This window comes from Labeo rohita, chromosome 2 (assembly GCF_022985175.1).
Source record: "Labeo rohita strain BAU-BD-2019 chromosome 2, IGBB_LRoh.1.0, whole genome shotgun sequence".
Classification (NCBI taxonomy): Eukaryota; Metazoa; Chordata; class Actinopteri; order Cypriniformes; family Cyprinidae; genus Labeo; species Labeo rohita.
Window position 1 is genome coordinate 37,327,242 of NC_066870.1, and position 11,753 is coordinate 37,338,994.

At 32.0% G+C, this 11,753-nt stretch overlaps 1 protein-coding gene across 1 annotated transcript; it reads right to left on the reverse strand.

The window, feature by feature from the left end:
- Positions 1–370: 370 nt before the first annotated feature.
- calr3b (calreticulin 3b) lies at positions 371–8,897 on the reverse strand. The gene is made up of 9 exons (XM_051137343.1): positions 8,711–8,897; positions 6,317–6,418; positions 6,028–6,231; positions 5,841–5,935; positions 4,351–4,560; positions 4,157–4,270; positions 3,921–4,064; positions 2,623–2,715; positions 371–2,534 (listed from the first exon to the last, which is right to left on the reverse strand). Exons 1-9 carry the CDS (start codon positions 8,805–8,807, stop codon positions 2,331–2,333), a joined length of 1,263 nt encoding a protein of 420 aa, XP_050993300.1. The 5' UTR covers positions 8,808–8,897; the 3' UTR covers positions 371–2,330.
- Between the last annotated feature and the right edge of the window lie 2,856 nt (positions 8,898–11,753).

Here is an 11,753-nt window from a genome sequence, read left to right on the forward strand (position 1 = left end):
AAACACCTGCACTGTTTTAAGTCTTCTTATGGGAGTTTGTGACGATTTGAAACTGGAAAACTTTCTTAACCGGGATCCAGTTTCAGATTTTTAAATGCTATTAATTTTTGTGGATGAGCTTTCATGTTGCATATACACACTTATTCGCTAAACCACACAAGAGTGAGTATTAGTCAGAAAAGTTTCTGCAGATAAAGATGATTAACAAACATTTTGGAGAAATGATGAATTCATAAAATGTATATATTGGAAATGTGTAATGTGTAAACATGTACACGTTTAGATATCTTTATTTTGATCTAATAACCAACTTCTGTGCATGTTTTGATTATAAAACCATGATGTGCTTAAATTCACAAAATATCACAAGTGCATGTACAATAAAGTTATTTATTAAAACTTTGGCATTAATTACAACTCTCAACATGTAAAAAGGTGGTCTGATGTCACTAAACAGGATTTTCAGCACGAATCCAATTTGAACATTTGGGGTTTAGTTCACAGTGTGTAGACAGCTAGTTCATTTTAATGAATCTTTGCAAATATTACCACATCCCTTATTGTAGCTCATTTATTTTCAAGTAACGAAAGATTTTATTAAAAAAAAAAAAAAAAGAAATTACATCAGCTACAAACTGAACATCTCAAATATTACTGTCACTGATAATCTGAAAGGTAAAACACTCAAACTGCAAGACATTTGTAATAAATAGAGCTGGAAAATAAAAGGAATTTTACTGAATATCTTGTTTAGGAGATTAATAACAACCACAGTGCATATACTGTGGAAAGAGAACAAAACTAAATCATCAGTGCCAAAGAAACATTATGTCACTGTAAAATTCTTTTGCACTACCGTACAAACATTCAAAGGTCCTCATTGATGAAATACAAGCAGAGTGTTTGTAGGTTTTCCCAACAATTTACACAAAAAATGATTTTGTTCTGCTCATGTTTCACAAATGAGGACTATAGTTTGAAACCCAGCCTGTGATCGGATTCATCTCTAATTAATAACAATAGGGCGAAAATCACCATCCTCTACTATTCCGTTTCATTGCACTTTGCGCTCATCACATTCCTGCAATGTGGAGAAACAACTGTTCAAGCTGTGAACTCTGTAACATTCTGTACTGTAAAATGGAAGTCTGTTTCCAAAAAAACCCATAAATAAATAAAAACATAACTCTGCACTGCAAAAAATGCTTTTTTGGTCTTGCTTCCAGCCCAGATATCTAAAAATTCTTAAAACAAGAAGGATTTACTAGACAAGTAAAAAATGGTCTTGTTTTCAGGAAAAACATGTCAAAATGATGTTAGCTTTTGCTTGAAACAAGCAAAATAGTCTGCCAGTGGGGTCAGCAAAATAATCTTGTTTTCTGTTTGAAATAAAATTATTTTGCTAATCCTTTGGGCAGATTATTTTGCTTGTTCAAAAATTTTAAATCCTTTTTGATTTAAGAATTTTTAGATATCTGGGATGGAAACAAGACAAAAAGCATTTTTTGCAGTGTGACTTTTTATGTCACAGTTCAGACTTTTCACAATTCGGAAGGAAAAAAAGTCTGAATTGCAAGATATAATATATAAGTATTGTGACTTTTCCCCCTTGGAATTCTGCGTTTTTTGTTTCCACTACAGAACAAAAAAATAAAAAAGGTAAATGTGACTTTATATCTCATATTACAGATTTTTCCCTCAGTTTGTATCTCACAATTCTGACTTTATATCTCTTATTTTTGAGTTTATATCTTATATGTTTTCTAAGAATTTTGAGTTTATATCTCAGAATTCTTACTCATTTCTCAGAAGTGTGAGACAGAAAGTCCAAATTGTGAGATGTTCATCTGAATTGTGAGATAAAAAGTTGGAATTATCTTTATGTTTGTATTCAGTGGTAAAAACTGACTTCCATTGCTATAACTAATTCAAGTAAACTTCATGAATTTCATCTAGTTCCTTCAAACTAACTGAACATAACTGACCCCAACAACATTAACTAATATGGGCATTGATTTTACAAACATGAAAGGCACAATAACCTGATCATAGATCAGTATTAAAAAAAAAAAAAAAAAAAAAAAAAATAATGTTGAACATTTCAGACTCCTGGGACTGCAGAAAACTCTTCAATAACAACAAAACTGGCTCATTAAGAAACAATGGTCGCAATTTAAACGTATGGGTTGAGAACTTCCGGTCGCCCTTTTGCCCCGTGTGACATCATCACGACATCATCGCCGACTTCAAAGGGCGTCGCGTTTAGAATGAATGCACTGCAGTCGTTTCCCTGGCAACCACGGAATGTGGACGGTAATCTGCTTCCCGCTTTACAGTTCGTCTTTAGGAAGCGCGTCGTCGTTGTCTCCTTCCTCCTCTGGAGGCTCTTCTGTCTCGTCTTCCTCCTCTTCCTCCTCTCCTTCATCCTCCTCCTCCTCCTCATCTCCTGCTTCTGTGCTCTGTTCCTTGTTCTTCTCCTCTTCCTCTTTGCGTTTCTTCTCATCTTGTTCCTCCTTCATTTTCTTCTCGGGAGCCTGTGGAAAGACGGACAATTTAACATGTATTTTTATTGCATATTCACTAGCTCTCTTTACTCTTACGCAGTAATGTCACATCTCGTACCTTTGTAGCACCCCACGTTTCATTTCCGAACTCCTCAGCTGCCTTTACGTCATCTGCGATGAGGAAGTTGTCGAAAATAGTGCCGGATTTTACCTGGAGTGACAAACAGATAGAGAAACATGTTGGCGTCTGCTGCGTTTCTTACAATGAACTGAATTTGATAAAGAGGGAAAAGCGCCACTTAGTGGTTTAATGTGCAAACACTGCATTAAGTGTGATAACACTTTGACACATCAGCATGTACTGACAAAAAGTCATATTACCAGTTCTAAAATAGACTTCCTCTTTCCAAACTTGCTATATATGTGTTTACAATCAACTAAACTAAACCGAAACCATAAATTGTTACTTGAAAGAAGATAAATGATAACTGAAATGAAATAAAACATTACAAATATTTCTCATTTATATTTACTTTAACTTGATCAAATAAACTAAAACTTAAAAATAAATTATATAGGCATACTGTATTTAAAAAAAACTAAAAAAAAAATGCTAAAAACACACAACAAAATTACTAAAACCTTAACTAAAATTAAAACAGAAAATATAAAAATAAAAAGCAATTCAAAATATTAATAAAAAATTAATTTGTTAAATAATAATATTAAAAATAAATGTGGCTAAAAAAACAATAATAAATAAAATGAATAAATAAAAAATATGTATTTGAAGATATTTAGTGTATTCTAATATTTAGCACTGTTATGATTCTATTATTAATATAAATATAAATAGAATTAATAATAATAATAATAATTAATTATAACATAAATATAATTAATATGAAAGTTTGAATTAGGTTTTTTTTTTTTTTCATATTTTCCATTTTGATTAAATTTAGTTACATTTCCAATCATTTTTTTAAATGAATTTTTAATGTATCTATATAGTTTTATAGCATTTTATTTCTGTTTTAATTTTAATCATTTTACTACATCAAGTTAAACTAAATGAAAATCAAAAAATGTTTACTCGGCAACTAGATGAAATAAAATAAGTTTATGTTTTTTTTGTTTGTTTTTTTATGTTTAATTCCAGTCAAAATATATTTTATTTCAACAATCTTTAATGATTTCAGTTAACCCTGATATTTAGTAATTCCTCTGAAATAATGGTGTGAAACCATCATTTCAGTCAAATAGTCACTGCTGTAAAATAGACTGAAAATGTTTAAAGCAAGAATTAAAATTTAATAAAAATCTAGCTAACTGGCTAAAAAAACAGACCTGGCCTAAATTAAAAAATTGGGTTATTTAGTCGAAAACTGAGGACTTGACAACTTCAAGGCATCTTACCTGCCAGAGGTCGAGCCCAATGACTCCAATGTTGTCGAATTTGTAGATCTCGGCATCAGGATTGTATTCAGGGTTGTCGATTTCAGGATGCACCCAGGCGCCCTTGTAGTTGGGGTTGTCGATCTGTTTGGGTTTCCACTCACCCTGGATCAGAACACAACAATAAATGAATATCAGAGGTCTGGAACGCTGTGGAAGCATCTTGATGAAGCATCTTCAAGCATGTCAATCTGTACCTTGTACTCTGGGTTTGGGATCATGGCAGGTTCCCATTCTCCATCCATATCCTCATCCCAGTCGTCTGGCTTCTTGGCATCAGGATCGGGAACGTTCTCGGGCTTATCCCAGTCCTGACAACAACAGACGGTCAGTGTTAAAAGATGAAACTGACCCAGCTATGCCACAGGTGATAAAAAAAACAAACTCAAACCTCAGGTTTGGTGTCAGTCTCGTCATCAATCTTGGCACGGTCGTCCCAGTCCTCAGGTTTCTTGGCTTCGGGGTCCTTGATTTTCTTTGGGGGCAGGAAGTCCCAGTCCTCCTCCAGAGAGCCGGACTCTACCTTCTCGTTGTCGATTTTCACCTCGTACGTCTGATCCGGATTCAGGATCAATGTGTACAAGTGAGTCAATTCATCATCCTGGAGAGAAAATGAGAGATTTCATTTAGAGACAATAAAAAGCACAATAAAAAATATTTTTGAAACTGAAAATATATTTACAACTTCATATGCCAAAATAAATTTCAGAGGCAAGAAATGACATTTCCAGTCTTGCATTCGCCTACATTTAGGCTTTATGTATTTAAGCTTCATTGCTTAATTTTATTCAAGCATGTTATACGTTCACATACAGAAAACAAAATGTGACATAGGTGAATACATTTTCTTGGATTTAAATATATAGAATAAAAAAAATATAATAAATAAACAAAAAAATTTTTATAAGAAATATTTTTAAGAAATATATTTTTATATTTTTTTAAAATATATTTTCAAAAATATATTTTAAAAAAATGCTCCAAAAATATATTGCTAATAAATATATAAAAAAATATTTAGCAAATATTTTTTGGCCATTTTTGTATATTTTGAAATATATTTAAGATATATTTTGAAAAGTTTTCACTCATCGCTTTATTTTATTTTAGAATGTTTTTCTTCAAATGTGACATATGTGAATGAATTTTCTTGGAGTGAAATACATGAAGTAAAATAAATAAATAAATAAATAAATATATTTTTTAAATTATTATTTAAAATAAATTATTTTATTTTTTTTTTTACTAATATTTTTTAAATATATACATTTATATTTTTTAAATATATTTTTAACAATCTATTAAAAAATGCTTCAAAAATATATTGGTAGAAAATATATCTTTTTTTACATTATTTTGTATTTGCATTTTTGTATATTTTAAAATATATTTAAGATATATTTTGAAAAGTTTTTATTCATTCAAATATATTTATATTTTTTAAATATATATTTTTTAAAAAATATACCAAAAATGCTCAAAAAATGTATTGGTAGAAAATGTATTTCAAAAAATACTTAGCAAATACATTTTTGGCCATTTTTGTATATTTAAAATATATTTAAGATATAGTTTGAAAAGTATTATTTTTTCTTTTTCACTGTATGAAAAATATACCAGTTTTTCTTTTTTATTTTAATAAAGTGTTTTACACATTAGAGATTATGTTTCTAAGCAGCTTCACATTTACAAACATGAAAATAGCAGTGGTAATTATTAAATGATGAAAAAATTCAATTTAAGCTGTAAAGCAGCTCAATTTCAGTCATTATCCAAATGTTGTTCTTGTCTGATAGTGTCAGTGCATTAAATCGATGATATTACTGAACATTAATTCTTTTAAAACCCCAGATTTACTTTCACTTTTTAACAGGAATTCACCTTGCATTTGATCTCTTTCTTGATGAGGTGGTTTTTGCCTTTGTAGTTAAAGATGACGTGAACCTTCTTGGTGCTGTAGCCGCAGATATCAGGCCCTGTTGAGAAGATTTAGACAGAAAAACATAAACAAATTGCCCATTTCCTATAATAAATCCAGGCGTTAACTAAAGAGTCTCGGTCGACGTACCGAACATGACGTAATACTGGGAGTCGCCGTGCATGTCAGCCTGGTTGAGATCAGCCGGGAAGACTTTCACGTATCCGCCTCCGCAGTCGATCTTCTGCTCGTGTTTGACGGTGAACTGGATGACCAGAGGTTTGCCCTCGTTGCTAAAGGGCTCGAAGCGGGCAGAGGTGGCGTAAAAACGGGCATCCTGACTGGTCTGCAAACCTGTTGGTGGACAAAGTCATAACGAAAGTGAAGCAAACTCAGCATTTGCTTCTTTGCTGAAGTTTTTAGGGATGCAAACACCTACCTTTGTCTTTCTCAGCATCTCCGTAGAAGTTTCCAGCGGTTAGTTTGAACTGGCCGTAGTCAGATTTGTGCTCTGAGTTCACCCATCGACTCTTCCAGGCATCTGTGAAGGCAGACAATAAAGTTAAAAGCAAAGAAATAAGGCTAAAACAAAAGTGAATGTAATTGTGAATGACGATGAGTTGAGAACAGATAAAAAGGGACATTTCACGCTAATATACAGTGTTTATGTTGTAAAATTAATCAATTATGAAACAAATTCATTTTCAGCTGTAAAGCAGCTCTACAGAGCTGAAATAAAATAAAATATGACTACCTTTCCAAAAGGAAATTGCATGCAAATAATACTTAAAATTACTTTATTGGCATGATTGTGTTTGTATAAAGTATTGCCAAAGCTTTATAAGGAAACAAGAAATTACAAGAAAAGGAAATGTACAATATAATAATAACAACAACAACAAACAACATTAGAACTGTATTAAAATAAGGTGATAAATAATAAATAGAAATATTATAAAAAATGATATGAATTAAAATGAAAATGGAAAGTATGGAAATAAAAAATTTAAACTATGAATAAAAACCACATGCTTAAAAATACTAAAATACTCCCACATACAGATATAATTAGGGCTGGATGATACAGATTAATAATAATAATAATAATAATAATAATAATAAATGTTGTAAATAATATAACAAAATATAATATAATAAATCTTGACAATAATAAGAAATAAAATAAATAAATGCAAAATATAAAGTAAAAATTCTGTTTATATACATATATATATATATATATATACATACATATGTACATATATATATATATATATATATATATATATACACACACACATATATATATACATATACATACATATATATATATATATATATATATATATATATATATATATATATATACACACATATACATATATACACATATATATATATATATATATATATATATATATATATATTTTTTTTTTTTATTAAAAGATATTATTAACATTTAGATATTTGGCCGTGTTATTTTAATATCTTTTAGATACTATTATTAATAGCTTGAATTAGTTTTTATTTTAATATTTTCCATTTTTATTTTAGGTAAAGTTTCAGTAATTTTCTGTTTTAGTTTTAATAATTTTAGTATATCAAGTTAAACTAAATGAAAATAAAAAATGTTCGCTTACCAACTAGCTGAAAAAAAAATTATAATACATTTTTTTTTTTATTTAAAAATGTAATTATTTAAAATTCCATTTAAGACAGTATGAAGGCAAAAAAAAAAAACATACAATACATTTATATCTCATCACTAGTTAACTTACTAACCCAGATTGTACAAGAAAGCATTTATCTATCTATGAACTTAAAGAGGAAACAAGATGAATTTATAAGGGTTGCAGGTCTAATCACATTCCACGCTCGTTTAATGATTGATATTTAAGGAAGTTTGTAGAATAACTTAAGAAACTTCCTGTTCTTGCAAACCCATTTGACAGACACATACAGTTTGCATGTGCTTTTGCAAGTTTTGCTTTCATTTGCACTCGCAAAACGTATTCCCTGATATTTTTGAACAAACAATTACATTTAAATACATATACATAAACACATCTTGTGCAAATAACAAAACCTTGAATAATGAATAATGACAGTATACTGTCCTGTGGTGTGACGTGCCATAAAATAATTTAAACAACCAATAGGATTTAGCCAACATCACAGCCGTGAAACATGATTTGATACTTTCTATTGCTGACCAGCTGCGGGGGTCTCAGTGGGCGTGGTTTTCGCATTCAACAGAGCATTTTATTGGACAACCATTTGGACACACCCCTGAGTGCAAGACGAGTCATCATAACTTTTGGTCCCTTGTCCGAGAATAGAAATCTTACCTTTATTTTTTACCTAAATTGTTTATTTTGTCAACTTTTATGAGTACACAAACATGCAGAAGGGCTAACTAACAATTCTTGATTTGAAATAAAAGATTTAAAATAAAAACAACAACTGCAGGACAAAAGTTAATGTATAAACAGCACATTTTAAGCTAAAATATTGATTTTACTTTTTTAAAAATGAATAATAATGTCAACAACCCATGTACCATAATGCACTTCTTCAGTAGTGCAACATACAATGTGCAATTGAAAGAAAGAAAGAACGATGCATCGTTGCTCATGGTTTCATTTTTGCTCTGGCAAACTATGATGCATAAACTAATACTGCTTAGTAATACGATTCACCTTCCAAACATATCAAAAGTGTAATTAAACATCACATTCTATTAATTATTCATTCGAAAACCCAATTTAATGTCACTTTTAACGTTGTGACCTACAAATCAACCATGACATGTAAGTTCAAATGATCCACTCACCTCCATCCAGAAACTGCTCTTTAAAGTACACCTCTGCATTGACAGCCAGTACCAATAATGAGGCACAAACAAGCTGGAATATTGTAATAATTTGCATTTTTGTTAATTTCAGGAATTAACCCCGCACACTCCCTCTCTCCCTCTCGTGCTCGAGCTCTGCTGCTCTCGGTTTATCCGTGGCTCGGGAGAAGCGCGTGGCTGCACAGATGTCTGCCGCTCATTGGTCCACAGCTGCCGCTCTCGACCAATCACAAGAGACCACGAAGTGCCTGGCTCGCCTCTACACCGGATATTGTATCCTCCTCTTGTGCTGTTCTCAGACCGGTCGTTACTGTACGCAGCGAGCCACGGTCGCGTCACATGACAGGATAAAACTGACTCGGGATCAGTTTCCAGGACAACAGCAGCAGAGGGAAGGCCGGTTGAGTGAGATTTTCACACAGGCGAGACGTGTACGCGGAAAACTCTGCTTTGTTTTCCTCTAAATACTCCCTGTTCTGCTTTATCAGTTTATTTTGATATGGTAGACTGTAAAAGACAATAAACTGTATAGTGTTTTTAATGCCACTTTGTTGAAAACGCTTCAAAAACGACAATGACAAACCCAAACAACTGCAGTAAACAACGTGTTGAATCTAATACAGTCCATCAGGCTATATCAGAATCAAAACTAGATGGGTAAAGTTTGAGAACAAACTTTAAGTTGGCGTGAGAAAGCCTAGCCTGAAAGTTTGAAGCAGTTGTAAAAGTATGAAAGCAGCTAGCATGATTTAACACATTGCTTACATGATTTAACATGTTGTTAAGATGTTTTAGCTTGATTAGTTTGTTGCTTGTATTTTTATAGGCTGATTAACATGTTGTTATCATAATTAGCAAATTACTAGAATGTTGTTAGCATGATTAGCAAGTTACTAGCATGTTTCTAGCATGATTAGCATATTACTAGCATGTTGTTAACATGATTGGCATGTTGCTAGCATGATTAGCATGTTACTGCCATGTTGCTAGCATGATTAGCAAGTTACTAGCATATTGCTAGCATGTTGCTAACATGTTTCTAACACGGTTAACATGTTACTAGCATGTTGCTAGCACAATTAGCATTATACTAGCATGTTGCTAGCATTTTTCTATCATGATTAGCATGTTATTAGCATGTTGCTAGCATATTGCTAGCATGTTGCTAACATGTTTCTAACACGGTTAACATGTTACTAGCATGTTGCTAGCACAATTAGCATTATACTAGCATGTTGCTAGCATTTTTCTGTCATGATTAGCATGTTACTAGGATGTTTCTAGCATGATTAGCAAGCTACTAGCATGTTGGTGGCATGATTAGCATGTTGTTAGCATGTTGATAACACGATTAGCATGTTACTAACATTTTGTTAGCATGTTTCTAACATGATTAGCATGTTGTTAACATGACTAGCAAGTTACTACCATATTGCTAGCCTGTTGCTAACATGTTTCTAACACGGTTAACATGTTACTAGCATGTTGTTAGCACAATTAGCATTATACTAGCATGTTGCTAGCATTTTTCTATCATGATTAGCATGTTACTAGGATGTTTCTAGCATGATAAACAAGTTGCTAGCATGTTGGTAGCATGATTAGCATGTCACTAGCATGTTGCTAGCATTTTTCTATCATGATTAGCATGTTACTAGGATGTTTTCAACATGATTAGCAAGTTACTAGCATGTTGGTAGCATGATTAGCATGTTGTTAACATGTTGATAACACAATTAGCATGTTACTAGCATTTTGTTAGCATGTTTCTAACATGATTAGCATGTTGCTAACATGATTAGCAAGTTAATAGCATGTTGCTATCATGATTAACATGTAACTAGCATGTTGTTGGCATTATTATCAAGTTACTAGCATGTTGTTAGCATGATTAGTATGTTACTAGTATTTTGTTAGCATGATTAACATGTTACTAACATGTTGCTAACATGATTAGCATGTTACTAGCATTTTGTTAGCATGTTTCTAACATGATTAGCAAGTTACTAGCATGTTGCTAGCATGATTAACATGTAACTAGCATGTTGTTAGCATTATTATCAAGTTACTAGCATGTTGTTAGCATGATTAGTATGTTACTAGCATTTTGTTAGCATGATTAACATGTTACTAGCATGTTGCTAACATGATTAGCATGTTGTTAGCATGTTTCTAACATGATTAGCATGTTATTAGCATGTTGCTAACACGATTAGCATGTTGCTAGCATGATTTAGATAGATGAGAAATATTAGAAATATTAGAGTGGAAGCTTAAATGAGTGTAAATGGATTAGAAATAGCACATAGAAGGGAAGCTTCACTGAGCCTCAAGGGATTCTGGGAGTTTGAATAGTGTTGCTCATTTGAACATTCCGTCAATGTAAGTCTATGTAAGATTTTTGGTGGATTTGATAGTCTGGTTTACGAAAACCGTAAGCCGGATCAGTCTGAAAAGATACAGCACACCGAGTCAGACCAGTCTGAAGGTCTGGGCCGAGTTTGGTGGTTCTAGCTTGAAAGCTCTAGGAGGAGACAGATACCGAAATTTGGCTCAGAAGAAGAATAATAATAATATTCTTAAATAGTAGATCAGTAAGTCGGCTTTCTCAAGCCAACTTACATATAAATTAAATATTTACATTTAAATAGAAATTTAAGATATTTTTTTTCAATATGCCATATTTAGGTTGAGAATGGGCCTTCATTTAAAATAGGCTGTTTTCTAATACTCTATATTCTGTCTTATATATGCCATATCTTTTGTTATGGTTAAATTGCCATTAGTCAAAGTTTTAAGACCTTAATCCAGATGGGATCAGGATCTTGTGGTTCACAATGGTAGAAATCTAAATTTGAGGTGTAAAAGTCAGTTTGACCAGGTTTGCAAATTCACACGTGGATATCAGCAGTTTCCAGTAATTCCTACAATAAAAGTTGTTGCAGGACTGTCAAGCATTTGATTTGTTTCGCAAGCAGCTATTGCTTGGAAACAGACTTCAAGAACGGATTTAGAGAAATGT